The sequence below is a fragment of the Bison bison genome, unplaced genomic scaffold (assembly GCF_000754665.1).
Source record: "Bison bison bison isolate TAMUID 2011002044 unplaced genomic scaffold, Bison_UMD1.0 scf7180017864471, whole genome shotgun sequence".
In the NCBI taxonomy this organism is placed as follows: Eukaryota; Metazoa; Chordata; class Mammalia; order Artiodactyla; family Bovidae; genus Bison; species Bison bison.
In genome coordinates, this window is record NW_011495032.1 from 25,197,980 (window position 1) to 25,216,285 (window position 18,306).

At 35.1% G+C, this 18,306-nt stretch overlaps 1 protein-coding gene across 1 annotated transcript in view; it reads left to right on the plus strand.

Annotated features, from left to right (window-relative positions):
* The window catches only part of BMPR2 (bone morphogenetic protein receptor, type II (serine/threonine kinase)), a 149,133-nt gene extending 134,081 nt beyond the window's left edge, over positions 1-15,052 (plus strand). Inside the window, exons 11-13 of the mRNA XM_010860989.1 lie at positions 1,740-1,912; positions 5,139-6,418; positions 7,673-15,052. Of these exons, the coding sequence (XP_010859291.1) occupies positions 1,740-1,912; positions 5,139-6,418; positions 7,673-7,923 (1,704 nt within the window). The 3' untranslated portion in view covers positions 7,924-15,052. The remainder of the gene's footprint in view (positions 1-1,739; positions 1,913-5,138; positions 6,419-7,672) is intronic.
* Positions 15,053-18,306: the final 3,254 nt, after the last annotated feature.

Here is an 18,306-nt window from a genome sequence, read left to right on the forward strand (position 1 = left end):
TGTTGGTGTTTTATGTCTATTGTTCATATTTTAATTTTTACTCAATAGAGCCTGGAACATACTTTTAAATAGATTTCAAAACTCAAAGTAAAGTTGAGTCTTAAAAGATACACTCTTTGATCTGTGTTCTGGGCAGGATTGGAGAATCAGCAGTACTGTACTGAGGCAGACAACTCAGAAGAGCCAGGGGAAAATGGTATTAAGGGTAGACTGTGGTGCGTGTACCCAGTGAGCCTGTATTCAGAAAGAACACTATCATGTTGCCCAGACAAACCTAGACAGCATATTAAAAAGCAGAGACATTACTTTGCAAACATAGGTCCATTTAGTCAGAGCTATGGTTTTTCTGGTAGTCAGGTATGGATGTGAGAGTTGGACCTTAAAGAAGGCTGAGCACCCCAAAATTTATGCTTTTGTGAACTGTGGTGTTGGAGAAGACTCTTGAGAGTCCCTTGGATTGCAAGGAGATCCAACCAGTCAATCCTAAAGGAAATAAATCCTGAATATTCATTGGAAGGACTGATGCTGAAGTTGAAGCTCCAGTACTTTGGCCACTGGATACAAAGAGCTGACTCATTAGAAAAGATCCTGATCCTGGGAAAGATTGAAGGCAGGAGGAGAAGGGGACAAGAGAAGACAAGATGGTTTGATGACACCATTGACTCAATGGACATGAATTTGAGCAAGTTCTGGGAGATGGTGAAGGACAGGGAACCCTGGTGTGCTGCAGTCCATGGGGTCGCAAAGAGTCGGATTCAGCGGAGTGAGTGAACAACAGCAACAACAGATGTTTCCCAGAGACCTAAGGTTCAAGTTGTTACAGAACACAAATTATTAGGAAACATTAAAAATGTTACCAAGATTCCTTACAGAAATTTTTAGCTTAAAATAGGCTTGCCAGATAAAATACTTTGATTTATGAATTGGCAAGAATATACCTACTCTAAAAAATGGTTTGTCCAATTATCTGAAACTAAAATTAAGTAAGTAGTATCCTATATTTTTACTTGTTAAATCTGGCAATCCTGGCCTTACTATTTTGGAAGTGTCTTGAAGACACAAGAAATGTACTGGCAGGTGAAGAGCTTGACACCTAATAAAAAAATCAGAGTACAAGTGTGAGTAAGAATTCTGGATGCCAGTCCATCAAAGTATATAAAGTCTGTCTTTTTAAAAGGGAGTTTGCACCAACTTTCTCCAAACGGAACACTGCTGTTCATTGCAGATATATATGAATGTTACAGAATAGGACTGATTTTGATACTACTAATGAAACTAGTTTAAATAAGAAGAAAGTGTCAGGCTTTTAAGATTTATGATTAGAATGAAGCACACTACTAGGAGTAAAGGAGGAAGAGCTTAGAGATTGAAGACAGTCTAGTGTCAAAATTTTTTAAACTCATTTTTGAAGTAGAATTAGTGGCTCTTGATTGAAATAACAGTGCTGTGGATGCACAACAACATAAACACACGGCATTGAGGATACGTATGACTTACTACAACTGCTTGCTCTTGTGGATAATTCTTCAATGTGTTCAATTAAAATTTTCTTACTGTACTTGTTCCTCACCTTTTGAGAATACGGCCCTTTACAAATCTCTGATGTCTTAAGATATTTTATTATAGCTATGTAAAATATTGGTTAAATAAAATTGATATTTTTTCTTTCACCTCATGTCACTAAAAAAATTCAGTTATATTTTGGTAAGAGACAGTGTTTGACATATACTTTATTACAGGCAGTGAGATCACTCAAGGAGACAATCGAAGACTGTTGGGACCAGGATGCAGAGGCTCGGCTTACTGCTCAGTGTGCTGAAGAGAGGATGGCTGAACTTATGATGATATGGGAAAGAAACAAGTCTGTGAGCCCAACAGTCAATCCAATGTCTACTGCTATGCAGAATGAGCGGTAAGACACTAAGGGTTTGGAATCCGTCTGTCAGAATTTAAATCTGACACTAGAGAACAGAAAATAAATACTATTAAAACAGTCTAAGCATACAGTGATTAACTGGTACAGTCTAATGTCATAACTTTTCTTTCAGTATTCCTGTTCTTTTACTGAATATTCTTGTTTAATGTAAGTGCAAGATGAAATCCATAGGTTTTTATATCTAACAATACAGTAAAAGATTAGTCTTTGTTAATGCACAAAGTTCCCTACAATAATAAAGGAAAAGCATTTTCATAGTTCCAAAAGTTTTATAAGCACTTCTGCGTACTATTTTGTCTTGATTATCCTTCGTGGTTTTTATTTCTTTTTCCCCTGAATTTTGTTTGTTTAAAGCAAATAGAACTGTGAACTTGCATATGTATCTAACCATTGCTTCACTGGAAACTAGGGTTTCCAGATTCCCTATCCAGTGGTCTTTCTTTATAGAATGCTGCTACTTTTACATGAAAGCAGTTCATAAGTCTTTTTGTCTCATCATGAACTTTGTTTTATGAGACATTTCTTTATTAGAACCATGATTTTTTTTTTAAGCTGTCTTTATTAGAACTTCTTAGAAGGGCTTTTAGAAAAAATTCTAAAACTTGAAACTTTTCAGACCATGTAATCTGTGTTTCTTCATTCTGTGTTTAGGGGATAAAGTCTTCCCACAAATTTTCGTTTTATCTAAATAAAACATGTTAAAATTTTTCAGAGAAGGATTCAGAAAAGAAAGAGTAAGCAGGGAAAATTGAGATAAAAAATAACTGAATTCTTGAATCATTTTCTTTGATATTTTCTGTTCTAATTTTTCAAGAAAATTTGTATTCTGAACTATGGATCCCACATTGGGTTTACACTGCTTGTGCTTGGACTGAATTACCTTCAGGGTATAAACCTTTATTTCTGTTATTAATATATCAGCAAGTTAAGGAAGATAGAAATTAGCATTTCTAAATATAAATTTCTCACCTTACAAATACCTTGAAGATAGTCTTCTGCTTCCATCACCCCTTATCTCTGTGTTTTCTGTGTGCCTTAGTATGCTATTTGTACGTCTCATAAGAGTCAGCTACTTTTACTTTAAGTGCTTTAACTTTCCTTAACTGGGAGGAGGAAATCCTTTTTTTTTTTTTTTGATGCTTTCCTTTGCTGTGGCCATTTTTGCCTTCTGAGCCATTCAGTTGTACCCTGTGCTGCTCTTCATGTCCTGTGACTTTGGAATTTTCCTTCAAATAGTAATTCATCTCACATTCATTCTACTCTAGGGTTCGTTGTATTGACTCTTTCCCTCCATCCCTCTTGTGCAATACAAAAGCTTTTCTGTTCCTCCCCTTCCTGTCATTCGCCTCATAACTTCAGCAGTTTTTCTTCATAGCAGTTTTCCTTTAGTTGTTGCTTTTCTCCTGTAATGCTTGTATCTGTTAATGTTCCCATTGTCTATATTTGATTGTTTATACTTGATTTTAAACTACCCTTCACTTTTATGTTATTTTTCTTTTCAGTTTTATTGAGATATAATTGACATGTAGCACTCTATAAATTTAACATGTGTAGAATGATCATTTGACTTACATACATAAAATGATTATTACAATGTTTAGTGAATATTCATCATTCTCATATAGATAAAAAATTAAGGAAATAGGTAAAAAACAGTTTTTCCCCTTGTAATGAGAACTCTTAGGATTTACTCTGTTAACAGTTTTCATTTTATTTTTTGTTTGTTTTATTTTTTGGCCATGTCAAGCAGTATGTGGGATCTAAGTTCCCCAATCAGGGATCAAACATGCATACCCTGCATTGGAAACTCAGAGTCTTAGCCACTGTGTCACCAGGGAACTCGGTCTTAACACCTTTCATATATAGCATAGAGCAGTGTTAATTGTTTGTATCCTATATATTAGATCCCTAGTACTTATTTATCTTACAACTGAAAGACCTTTGACTGCCTTTATCCCATTCCCCTTACCTGTTCCCCTCTGCCTGTGTTAACCACAGATCTTATTGCTTTTTCTGTGAGTTTTTTTAAAAAATATAATTAACCTACAACATTATGTTAGTTTGTGTTATACAACATAGTGATTTGTTATTTCTGTACATTTCAAAATGATCACCAAGATAAGTCTAGTTATGGTATATCACCATACAAAGATATCACATAGTTATTTACTGTATTCCCCCCAGTGTGCATTTCATACCTATGACTCATTTATTCTGAAAGTAGAATTTTATACCTCTTCGTCTCCTTCACCTATCCTTTTCTTCCCTCCAACCCCTTCTTCTCTGGCTCCTGCCTGTTTCTTCTCTGTATCCCTGCCTGTGTTTCTGTTTAGTTTTGTTTGTTCATTTGTTTGGTTTTTTAGATTCAACATAAAAGTAAAATCATATAGTATATTTGTTCACCTATCAGTGAACAATATTGGGTTGCTTAGGTATCTTGGCCTGGTTTTTATTTTTAAAAACATAACTAGATTACAGTATGCTGCCCAAGAACCATCATTCTCAAGATGTGACAGTTACAGTGTAAAACCCTTGGTAAACTGGAGAGCAGTTCTGAGTCTTAGATTTTTTTTTTTTTTAATCTGAGTATCACATTCTGCCTTATACTCTAGGCTCTAGGACTTCCATTGATATGGCTCAGTCTCTACCTAGGAAGATATGTTCCTTTGCTAGAGTATGCCACTTAATGGAGCACTTTGGAACAGCCTAAAAGCTTGTATTCTTTTTACCATTTGGAACTTAATTGGTAATATATTTGTTGAGTAGCCACTGTGTATCTAGAATTACAGAAACACAAAAGACAAGTGTCTTGGTTCCTTCTTTCATGGACATTTATGTCTAATTGAGCAAATATACAATTCATAAAGACATATTTGCTAACATTACAAAACTATAGGGGAAATTTTTTAAAATTAATAACTCTTATAAACTAAAATAATGAGAATCTATAAAAATCATATAGATCCCCATCAGTTTTCTGATAGGCTTAAATGGCATTAAACTAGCCTGTAACAAATTATTAGTTCATATTTGTCAATACTGGATTAACATTTGGTTAGAATTTTTAAATAGCTTCAAGAATTAACGTGGGTTAGGAATAAAAGAGAGGGCAGTTTGTACTTTAAAAATCAGAGTTGTTAAACTTGAAGAGTCACTTTGTCATAAATGTATTCTCAATGTGACACTTTTTTCTTTCTTTAAGCAACCTGTCACACAATAGGCGTGTGCCAAAGATTGGCCCTTATCCAGATTATTCTTCTTCCTCATACATTGAAGATTCTATTCATCACACTGACAGCATTGTGAAGAACATTTCCTCTGAGCATTCGATGTCCAGCACACCTTTGACTATAGGGGAAAAGAACCGAAACTCAATTAACTATGAACGGCAGCAAGCACAAGCTCGAATCCCCAGCCCTGAAACAAGTGTCACCAGCTTGTCTACCAACACCACAACCACAAACACCACTGGCCTCACTCCAAGTACTGGCATGACCACTATATCCGAGGTGCCATACCCAGATGAAACAAGTCTGCATGCCACCAATGTTTCACAGCCAGTCGGGCCAACCCCTGTCTGCTTACAACTGACCGAAGAAGACTTGGAGACCAACAAGCTGGACCCAAAAGAAGTCGATAAAAATCTCAAGGAAAGTTCTGATGAGAATCTCATGGAGCATTCTCTTAAACAATTCAGTGGGCCAGACCCACTGAGCAGTACCAGTTCTAGCTTGCTTTACCCACTTATAAAGCTTGCAGTTGAAGTGACTGGGCAGCAGGACTTCACACAGGCTGCAAATGGCCAAGCATGTTTAATTCCTGATGTCCCACCTGCTCAGATCTATCCTCTCCCCAAGCAACAGAACCTTCCTAAGAGACCTACTAGTTTGCCTTTAAACACCAAAAATTCGACAAAGGAGCCCAGGCTGAAATTTGGCAGCAAGCACAAATCAAACTTGAAACAAGTAGAAACTGGAGTTGCCAAGATGAATACAATCAATGCTGCAGAACCTCATATAGTGACAGTCACTATGAATGGTGTGGCAGGTAGAAACCACAGCGTTAATTCCCATACTGCCACTACTCAGTATGCCAATGGCGTAGTACCATCTGGCCAGACAGCTAACACAGTGGCACACAGAGCCCAAGAAATGCTGCAGAATCAGTTCATTGGTGAGGACACTCGGCTGAACATTAATTCTAGTCCTGATGAGCATGAACCTTTACTGAGACGAGAGCAGCAGGCTGGCCATGATGAAGGTGTTCTGGATCGTCTTGTGGACAGGAGAGAACGGCCCCTAGAAGGCGGCCGAACTAATTCCAACAACAACAACAGCAATCCATGTTCTGAGCAAGAAGTTCTCACACAGGGTGTTCCAAGCACAGTAGCAGACCCCGGACCATCAAAGCCTAGAAGAGCACAGAGGCCTAATTCTCTGGATCTTTCAGCCACCAATGTCCTTGATGGCAACAGTTTGCAGTGTAAGTGGAGGGATTGTGTAAATGGAGGGATTTTGAGACCATTTAAATATACTTAGCTAGAAACAGATTATGTTTCAACTAGCAGTTATTTACTTTTACCACATTTGGTTGGATTTCAAAAGTAATTAGACATTTGTTTTTAAAAAGGTAATTTTTTGCTGATAATTAAAAAGTCAATGTCACAATAATCAGAATAATTACCAACTTAATGTGTATCTTATGCAGCTTATAATGCAGCTCACATACTTGCTGTACATAGTTGAGATTTTGTACTTTCTAGTTTAAAGCATCTGAGTAAAATGATAATCAATACAACTTTAGAAGCACTTTGTTGAGCATATTATACCTATTATATACACATTTAGGTTTTATCAGACTAATCTTAATAAATCTGAAAAGTACAAAGAAAATTCAGAAAAGTCACTGTAAAGAAACTACAAAGTTATTCTTGGTTTTTCATGTCAGTTTTTTCAGGAGCTGTGTGCCTGTAGCACGGTGCTATGGGGCCCTTAGCCACTTACACAAATAACCTGATGCTTGGTTTATGGCCGTTGAGGGATTATAACACAAGACAGGAGAGCTCACTAAAACAGTCATTATTGTACAAAATGACATTTCTTTTAGACTGATAGCAGTTATGAAGAAGTTGCATTTTATGTTTGTTGTCAAAGACTACAAAATGGGCTACTGGGATTAGATTGTCAAAAAATCTGTAGAATCTAGCCCCTTGCTTGAGTAGCTTGTATTGAAGAGTTGACATAAATTATAGCAAGGGTCCACATTTTTAAAATGTCTTGTCAGGTATGGGAACGGGAAGTTACTAGAAAATTTACACTCTAGTGTTTATGTCATTCTTCTGAAAAAATAATTATATTCTAGGTGCCTGCTTTGATCATGAAATAGAAAGATTAAATGCATTTTGCCAAATTAGGATTTCTACCAATAACCAAAGGATTTGAGAACATAGTTGAGAACTTGGAATTTTTTCCTCTGTTTTTGCTTTTTGAGGTTTTTCTATATTTTCTTCCTTGCCTATAGAATAATTCAACCAATTATAGAAACATCGTGCTTAAAGAATCTCAAAAATAATTTGGTAAAGTTAGAAAAATACTATCTGGCATCATAAATTTTAAGAAATGTCTGGTAGCTTCTCCTGTAGATGTTCATTTGATCTCTTTTCCATTTACAACCCTAATTTTTACTTTTTAGTAGTTTCTTTATGTATAGTTCATTTTTCTGCACTTTTATTTTCAGTAGGTGACTCAACACAAGATGGCAAATCAGGATCTGGTGAAAAGATCAAGAAACGAGTGAAAACTCCCTATTCTCTTAAGCGGTGGCGCCCTTCCACCTGGGTCATTTCCACTGAACCACTGGACTGTGAGGTCAACAACAATGGCAAAGACAGGGCAGTGCATTCCAAATCCAGCACCACTGTTTACCTTGCAGACGGAGGCACTGCCACGACGATGGTGTCTAAAGATATAGGGATGAACTGTCTGTGAAATGTTTTCAAACCTATGGAGTGAAATTATTTTTTGCATCATTTAAATGTGCAGAAGACATTAAAAGAAAAAACTGCTTTATCCTCCTGTCAGTACCCCCTCCTACCCCTGCAACAAGGACTTGCTTTAAATAGATTTCAGCTATGCAGAAAAATTTAGCTTATGCTTCCATATTTTTTAATTTTTTTTAAGTTTTGCACTTTTGTTTAGTCTCGCTGAAGTTATATTTGTCTGTTATGACCACAGAATTATATGTGTGTGTATCAAAAGTGGTCTCAAAATATTTTTTTAAGAAAAAAAAGCAGAAACAATGTATTGCTGATAATCAGTTTGGACCAGTTTCTAAAGGTCATTAAATCAGAAGCAAATTAAGACAGGTTTGACTGCAGTGGTGTCTGGTATCCATGTTTTATTTCTGGGCACAAGCTAGTTTGTATGTTGATACGTTCCTGAACGCATCATCTGTTGGACATTCTTTTCTCTGTGTTTTGTTTGAATGTGCAATAGTCTGTAGGCCACAAATAAGCTTTCTCGTAAGCTCTCTTCCTAACAGAGCACACATTCTTCCAAGATATGAACATTTTCCTTCCTCACCCTCCATACTTTTGGCAGGTCAGTTCTTTGACAGTGAGTTTTTGCACAAGAGAAAGCAGCTACCTGATTTCTTGCTTTCTCTCTCCTTATGGAGAATGCAGAAACGTCTCAAAGGGCTCTAAAGAAGGAACTACCAAAACCTAATTTGAAATGCCATTTCTTTTATCCTTCCAAATCCTAAACATTTCCTTCCGGGCATTTTAATTAATATACTTGGTTTCTGGTTTTGGAAGTTCGTAAGAGCACAGAACAAAGAGCAAGTCAAATATTAGCTGTTTTCCATTTTATTTTATATATATATGTTCATGTTCCATATTCATTTATTTAAGAAGCACATTTTTATCAGAAAACTTACAGAGCTTTCCTTATGGAATTTTTAAGTAGGTAGATGGTTAACACAATGTAGTATTATAGTCTTCATTCTCTGAATATGCTGTGTTTGACATAAATAAAATTACATCCTGTTCAAAATAACTTCAAAAGTAATTCATAGTTGTGAACCTGTAGTATCTTTTTATATTTTCCCAAACGAGGCCTAGTAACTTTATCTGGAAATTATTCCTTTTCCCATGACCTAAAACACTGTGTGGAAAAATCGTTCAACTGGCATGCCAAGTCCCTGTGGAAGGAAGAATTGCTGCCAAACCTATAATTTTTGAGCAGACTGAGACTTACCTCTCTCTTTTCAAAACTGTGTTTCTTCACTAATCTTATTTTCATAGTTTTTCCATTTGCCAGTTTTTATATCTTTGATATGTGAGCATCGTTTTATGATTTTACATTATATTAGAATGTACCTTTTAGTGATAACATCATGTATATTCAGATCATGTTTTTTTTTTAAAGCTTCCTTTGCTTCTTTCATTACTGATAATCGTCTCTAAAACAACTTCTGCATGTTTTTTTTCTTTATAAATAAAGCACTTTATGTCAAATAAGGGCCTTTTTTATAAGCACAAATTATTTTCTATCAATTTGCAAACAATGAAGAGCTCACTTTTTCCCCCAGATTCTCAGATTACTTCATAGACTTTCAGTTCTTAGATTTCTCTGGAGATAAAAAGCTCACAGGAAAACACAAATTCCTGATTGAGATTTTTATCTCCTGAACAAAGTTTTCACACTCATATTCTTCTATCTGCATCACTTAGCTAAAGACAGACTCTGTCAAAAAAAAAAAAAAAAGACAGACTCTGTTTCTCAATTTGCTATCCAAAATATGTATGACTTACTTGTGTATATAAGCCTTCTTTTGTTTGCCATCTATTGTGATCTTATGAAGAGAGATGTCACAGTGCTTAAACATTTATTCAGCTGGATTGATGAACACAGTTTTGAAATCTTAGAAATGACATTATTTTGCTAGTGCCCAAGATTTCCACCTTTTGTATGTTATTGGCCCTTCTATTCATTCAGACCCTTAATATATTTTTCAGTCATCTGGCATAAAAATTTTTCATTTATTTTTTTATCTATGTAATGATTTATTTATATTTTTTCCTGTAAAATTTCCCTTGGTTCTCTTAATTTTAAATGTCTTCCAACTGCATTTCAGGATATTATTTTTAAGTAATTGTAGAACACCTTTGAGTCAAAATAAATTCTATTTCTTCTTCAATTGGAAGCATCAAAGATAAATGACCATTTGAGGTCTAACTGATCTTTTCCAGACAGAAGAAGAGTTGCCTTACATTCTACTACACTGTGTTTGGGCCAGATGATTGTAAGTTTTTCAGGATTTTTTGGTATTTAATAGTAAAATGCTCTCAAAAATTGGTATACCAAATTAAAAGAACTCCTTATAGTTTCCCATTTTATGCAGGCATGCTTAAAACGAATAATTTTCTTTCTCTATGTTTTTATTAGCAGACTCTTGGTAAAGTAGGAGAAATAGAGAGTGTAGATCATTTTAATAAATTTTAAGTTAAATTTACCTCAGACTGATTTAGAATCTGTTTGCAAATATACAAGCAAGCAAAATTACATAAAACACTCATTTGCAAACTATTTAATAATAAATGTATCTTAAATCTAATATTTAACTGTATTCAAAAATTTTTGCATGTGGAAAATCATTTGGGCTCCTTTGAATAAGAGGCCATTCATTTAATGAAAAAAATACTAAAATTCAACCTTAAAAGTATTGTAACCTTAAAAGCATCATAATAGGTAATCAAAATAATTCCCTTAACTATCATAATTGTATATCAGAACTAAGTCTTTGAAAGAACTTAATTTGAATTGAATGTAGACAAAATGATTTAATGGTAGCTCCTAAAAAGTTCCCTCTTTATAAATGCATAGTTGGGGAAAAAAAATACTGGTGTAAAAAGTTATGGGAAGGCAAAGATACAAATAGTAATTGGCCATTTATTACATACTGAATGCTGCGATACAAATACATTATCTCTTTGATTCCTCATGACAACCATATGAGCATTGTGGTTACCATTCCCATTTTACAGTAGGGGAAACTGAAGCTAAGAGAAGCTAGCTAGTTTGCCTGAGGTCTACACCTTGTAAATGACAAAGCTGTGATTTTTTTAACCTAGGCTTGCTCTCTTAACATCTCTTTCATCCACACCACACTGCCTACATGCTGTATGACAGAATGCATGATGGACTAACATTTTGTAAGAAATTTAGTCATTAAACTCCAGCACAATTGTGGCTTGAATATAAGCCAAACCAGATACCTTAATGGCTTTAGAGTTAGGAAAACATAAGAAGATGTACAGACATGTCTGTGGTGTTTGTTGCTTGAGAAATAATTACTAATTCAAGACGAAATTCAATCCCACATGTGCCATCATGAATCTTAAAATCATTTAACTTCTCTTCACTCCCGACATTCTTATATTACAAAACTAAATGGGAAAGGCAAAGGTGAATTGTGGGAACAGAGACCTTTTCCTAAACTGATTCCATTCTTGACCTGGTGGAATTAGTTTAATGTGTCCCATCAGTCCTTGCACTTCATTTTGAAAATTTCTACTTTTAATGACTTTAGAAAATTTTACTAATCCAGAGAACTAATAGAAGAGGCTGTAGGAAGAATAGAAGGAAAATACTGTTTTTATAAAGCAATTTGTATAGCTTCCTTAGGTGTATCCACTCACTCTGGAAAATGTGTTGGTTCTGAATGTGACAATAATTAAAGGTAGGAACACTCAAATAAGTATGTGTTTCAGTGGGAATTATCACAAAATTTGGCAAGTATGTTTATTTAAAATATTTTCCATCCTGGCTTCTAAAGCCAAATGAAATTCACAAACTTTTTTCTTATTTATAAAAATATTTCATTGGAGGTAATTAGCTCCTAGAATATGAGATTACATTCTATTTCTTTACAACCTTTTATAAATTTATGTTAAACTTACTACCAGTTGTATGCAGGCTATTACATATCAATAACTATTCACAGATTGCTATATATATTACTCTATCTTCCAAGCTAACTTCTTAAACTTGGAATCTGTACACACATGTTGGTTGATTATCTAGATCAATTATCCTAGAAATTATGTAATTCTCCCATAGATACCCCAGGAGTCTTTCAGAGTAAGATTTTTCTAAATATTCATACCTTTTACTGTCAGTTTGCTCATCAGCAAATAAAAGTTCATTTTAACTTTTAGATTCTGAACTGTGTAAACTTTAGCCAAAACTACCTTGTGTGATCCACTCCTAGATGATAATCCTTGATTAAGTAAATCTGGCAAATCACTATTTGAACTAGTTTACACAAATATTATCAAAAGTAGGCTTTTCTACAGGTTCCCTGATTAACATACAAGAAAAGAGGAAATCCCTGGATGGCACTCTGGGTCTACTTTATTTCATTCACCTGTTAGTTTCTGTCTTACTCTGTCCCTTGGTTATCTGACTTGCAATCTTCTGTGTCTGGAAGGTTTTCTTCACATTTATTCTGCTTCCCTCCTGTTTAATTTTGTATCTGTTTATCTTAACCAGCAGATAAAATAAAAAGGAGGGTGACCGACTGGTCATCCTCTCCAACATTTGTTATTCAGGATGCTTCAAGCTTCTCAACACTTAAGTCTCAGTTCTTCACACAAAATTTCTTTGGTTCTTTTGCCATTTTCTCCTCAGTTTTTACTATTTTCATACCTACTTATATTTAAGAACACCTAAAATTATGCTTTGTTATATTCAAGTTCATTACTCCATTTATGGTTAAATAGGGTAGAATTCAGAATTAAGATGTTTCCATTTGACAGTAGATCTAACCATCAGATTGTCAGCAAATAAGCACTTCAGTTTATATTATCTAACTTTTTTTTTAGTCAAATTGTGGAGTTCTGTGATTTTATACAATAGTTTATAACTAAAAAGCCATGCATACAGAATTGTATATCACTTTATTGTTATTTTTAACCTATATTGCAGCAGGCTTAACATTATGATTGAGCCACAACATTTTACATATTTCTTTGCATCAAATATTAAACACAAAATGCAAGATTAACTTTTGAAAGCAAACCCTACAACAATCAAGTATTATCTACAAACATTTTTGCAGACCACTTTTGAAATACTTGTCATTGTTTTTTGCAACATAGACTGGACTATAACAACTTTCATTTAACTTTTAAGTGGTTAAAATTGAGTGTTGTACATATAAAGAAAAGGTTTATCTCATGGCTGGTAACATTTGAAAAGTAAATATTTAAGAATTTATGCTGTGTATTAAAATTATGCCCCAAATAAATATATCTTGAAAATTCTAATTCCGTTATTACTGTGATATCCATCGTGTTACTATTAAATGTTATAAAATTATTTTTTTAACTTAATTTGAGACCCAGATTTTAAAATCTGGGTAAGAGACAAAGAATCTTATCACCGATTAGCACGTCCAGTTTATGACAATATTAAGCAAATTACTGTATTTTAAACTGCAACTTGTTTTTGTCATTAATGTTTTAAAAGGCAACATGTAGGTTTTTTTCCATTTTATTTGTACTTTAAGATTTCAAAACCATCTTCCTGTTTTAGACTCACTCTATAGACATAATATTACTTAAAAACTCAGGGTCTCTTTCATCCCTTTGCACATGGAAAAACTTCAATTGATAGCAAACAAGCAATTAGATACAGTTGAATATTTAAGTTTTTGTTACACACAGAGTTCATTTAATGTTTCATCTTACGATTTGACTTAACTTACATAGATACCAAATTTCATTAATTGTAAAAACTTGCCCAGTTTTATAATTACTGAATAGAGGGAAATGACTCAACTAATTCGCTACATGTTACAGCATATGTAGGCCTTAGAGTTGAAGCACAGTCTTCAACCCGTTTCTGTTGTTTGGTTAAATAGTTATACATGAGACAGTTCATTTCGTTTCATTTTTTAATGGGGGAATTTGGTAAAGTAGTTCCTCAGAAATAAAATTTTTCAAGAGGTAATTTAACATTATTAAACTGTCTTCAAAAGTGAACTAGTGAGTTTATAGCTTTAGTAATAGCTTGGATGGTTTTGAGAAGATAACCTACGGTAACCTATTTATCACATCATCACATCCAAATAGAATTTTTCTTCCAGACAAGTTCAAACTCCAAATTAGTAAGCTGTATATCTAAAATCCTTGCAGTGAAGTTACTTGTAACAAGTCTCTTGTCTCAGGCTCTCCACCTTATTACCAACCCTCTGAAATGTGATAGGGAAACACATTTTTAAAGCTTAACAGTAAGAAAACTGAAATACTAATAAAAGATGAGCTTCAAAGATAAGTCCTGGTTTAATGCTAAATCGCTTAGAGTCTGTGGCTTTTCTTTTTCTGGTCACATTTATTTATTTAAGCAGTTTTTGTATGCCTTGTCATGTTTCCATAGAGATCATATTGTATAAGTGTTTGTATAAGCTGGAATCATCATTAATTTTCTGTTGATAATTTTTCAGATGAAGATAAGTGGATAATTGTAAAATACACTAACTCTTAGGGTGTTGTAGTAGCTGAAACATGGAAATGTGTAGCCACCGTGCTTTTTCTAAATGGACAGGAGAAACATAAGCTACAGAGTATTCATTTCTGAGGATGCTTTTCTCTAATGAGAAAGGCTGAAAAATATTGGCAATTCCTCAGAACCCTCTTTCTTGTTAACGGGTATCTCTTGTTGGTGTGTTTTGCTCTTACATTACCAATAGAATATCATATATGAATTTATGAATAATTGCTTTCAGTTATTTTGCTTTTGTATAAGCTGTCTGAGACCTTGCTATGCTGTGTAAGTTGTGTTTGATGGATCGGTGTGAGTATGAAATAAAGCAAATCACTTTTCTTTTGTATTATCTATGGATGCCACTATGAAAGCTGACATTAAGCCACTAAAGAGTTTTCTATGAATAATTGTAAGTAAATGCTTTGATATATATAAACCTAAATAAAAAGATTGTATTGATACAGAGACATTCGAGAAGGAGATTTTAAGGGAGTTCTTTAGGTTTAAAAAAGGCTTGCTGTAAAATGGTGCATTATTCCATTTATTAAAGATCATATTAATGACAACAGTGATTGTATCTTGATTTTATGAGGTTATCAACAAATATGATTGTTAGTATGATATTTTAGGTATTTTGCATCAGAATAGCAATTGTTTGATATAGTATGACTTTCATTACTCAGTATGATACATCAAAACAAAAATCAACTAACATTAGAATAATAGTTGCACACTCACTGTATGCCAGGTATGGTGTTATTTATTTTATGTATGTTGGTAATTCTTATAGCAGTTCTACAAAATGCATATTACTATTAACATTTTATATATAAAAAATGACTCAGAGAAGTCAAAGCCACAGACCTTGCCCAAAGCCACAGACCTTGTAAAGATGAGATTCTAATGTATTTTCCATTTTGCTTTGAACTATATAGTTTTCAGTTTCTGCTTATAGAAAGAGAAACTCAAAAATGGAAATCCGCTAGTGGCTCCAGGAACATAACATGAAGCAATTTGAGATTACTGAAAAGTTACCAAAACAACTATCTTTATTGGCTTGACAATGCTGTTGTGCTTCACAGCATCAAATAATCTTTTCAGTTAGACCTTTGTATTTTTAGAAGGAACTTTTGCTTGAGGAGAAGCATGGTCTACTCCCATTTGCTCTGTTGTCACCTTAAAAAATATTGTAGGGGATAATAGGTGTGGGGTATCTTTTTCCTTTTGACTCACATGCCCAACCTTAACAATATAATGTTACAGGATGTTGCAATTCTCTATAAAACCCACTATGTAATATTCAAGATGATTAACTAAATGTCCCTAGAGAAAATATGACCTGGGGAAAATGTATAGTAATGAACTGCTGAACCTTTAGTAACGACTAGCCAAAAGTAAAATTACTCTCATTTACACCTACACCTGTGTGATTCATCTCCCCAGTTTATATACTTCTCTGCAAAGGGCAAACTTAGATAGTGACTAATCTTTTTTTATCTTCTCGTGCTGTACTCAGTTGCTAAATCCTGTCTGACTCTTTGTGACCCCATGGACTGTAGGCAGCCATGCTCCTCTGTCCATGAGATTTTTCAGGCAAGGATACTGAAGCAGGTGCCATTTCCTCCTCCAGGGTGTATCTTCCCAACCCAGGGATCAAATCCACATCTCATGCGTTGGCAGGTGGATTCATTACCACTGCACTACCTGGTGTCTTTCAAACTTAAGGCCAAATTCCATATTAGGGTGGCCTTCATTTTATTGGTATAATGTAAATAATATGTTCACTTTCTTAAAATTGAATCATTATTGTGTACTGAGTGTGTGACATGATTCCTGCCCCCCAGGAGCTGAAGGCATCTTGTGAGGAGAGAAGGCTCATCCAAGAAGTGGTGACATCAAAGAAGATGACATGTAAGTACCCCAATAAGTGATAAACTACATATTCAATATGTGTTTGAAGAGCTAGGGAAGACTACAATGAGGGAATGATTATTGAGCTGGGTCTTGACAAGTGGGATTTCAATAGGGAAAATGAAGGCATAATACTTGAAGTGACCAGAAGTAAAGGAGCATAGAGAATTAATATAAAGCAGAACATATAGAACCAAACAGACATTAAGACTTTGGAAAGCCAGGTTTTGGACTTGCTGTGATAGACAATACGGAGGTTGAAGTTTCTTAGGTAGGAAAGGCCTGGAAGTAATTTGGAGAAGTTTAGAGTCACAGATGGGCAGGATAAAGTAAAGGAGAGTGGTGGGACTGAGGGCATGAGAGAAACTTCAAGCCAAATGGAATTTCAGTTGTTATCAGTTCCTTTTTTGAAGGGTCATCAAAAAATTTTGACACCTGTTGTGTTGGAAACACTGTAGTAGAAGATAAAAGACACAGCCCACCCTCACGGTAGACTTAAAATTATAGTGCAGATTGTAAGTACTATGACGGAGTGAAAACTAGGGGTATTATGGATGTACATGGCAAGGAAAGCTAATCCAGTCTTACTAAGTCAGAATTTCTCCTTTTGAGATTACTGATTGTCTTAAAATATAAGGAATTAGTTAAGAGATGAGCAATGACCTTCTAGCAGAAGTTGAAGCATCCACAAAGCCCTAGAGGCTGGAAAGGGTGGAGCTTTTTCTTGTTTGTTGGGATGTAGAGTTTGGAATGCTAACTGGAAGTGTGGAAGGAGATGACCCAAACAGGACTAGGACACAGAAACTCTAGCATACTATACTGAGAGTTTGGACCTATCTGGAAACCAATGGAAGAATTCAAGCAGGAAAGGTTCAAATTAGATAGCTCAGCTGGTAGTGTAAAGAATGGATTGAGAGGAAGGGAGTGAAGTGTAGTTGAGTATGGAGACTAGTATAATTGAGTATGGAGACTCACTCTTGAGAGAATATGAGAGCCTGAACCAAGGCTGAGTCAGTGATGGTAGGGAAGAGGAAGCAGATTGGGTCAGGATTAAAAAGGAATCTCAGGGAATGCACAGGCTAACAGAGGAGACTAATTTACAGGTTTTAAAATAGACATTTTTGACATTTGGAACATTGTTTTGACATTGAAAACAAAACATTTTCAAATTTTTGTTTCAAAAAATATATACAGATTCCTTTCACCTATTTTCTATAGAAACACTTCAAGCACAGTTCACTTCAGTTCAGTTGCTCAGTTGTGTCCGACTCTTTGCGACCCCATGAATTGCAGCACGCCAGGCCTCCCTGTCCATCATCAACTTCGGGAGTTCACTCAGACTCATGTCCATCGAGTCAGTGATGCCATCCAGCTGTCTCATCCTCTGTTGTCCCCTTCTCCTCCTGCCCCCAATTCCTCCCAGCATCACAGTCTTTTCCAATGACTCAACTCTTCACATGAGGTGGCCAAAGTACTGGAGTTTCAGCTTTAGCATCATTCCTTCCAAAGAAATCCCAGAGCTGATCTCCTTCAGAATGGACTGGTTGGATCTCCTTGCAGTCCAAGGGACTCTTTCAAGAGTCTTCTCCAACACCACAGTTCAAAAGCATCAATTCTTCGGCTCTCAACCTTCTTCACAGTCCAACTCTCACATCCATACATGACCACAGGAAAAACCATAGCCTTGACTAGACAAACCTTTGTTGGCAAAGTAATGTCTCTGCTTTTGAATATGCTATCTAGGTTGGTCATAACTTTCCTTCCAAGGAGTAAGTGTCTTTTAATTTCATGGCTGCAGTCACCATCTGCAGTGATTTTGGAGCCCCCAAAAATAAAGTCTGACACTGTTTCCCCATCTATTTCCCATGAAGTGATGGGACCAGATGCCATGATCTTCGTTTTCTGAATGTT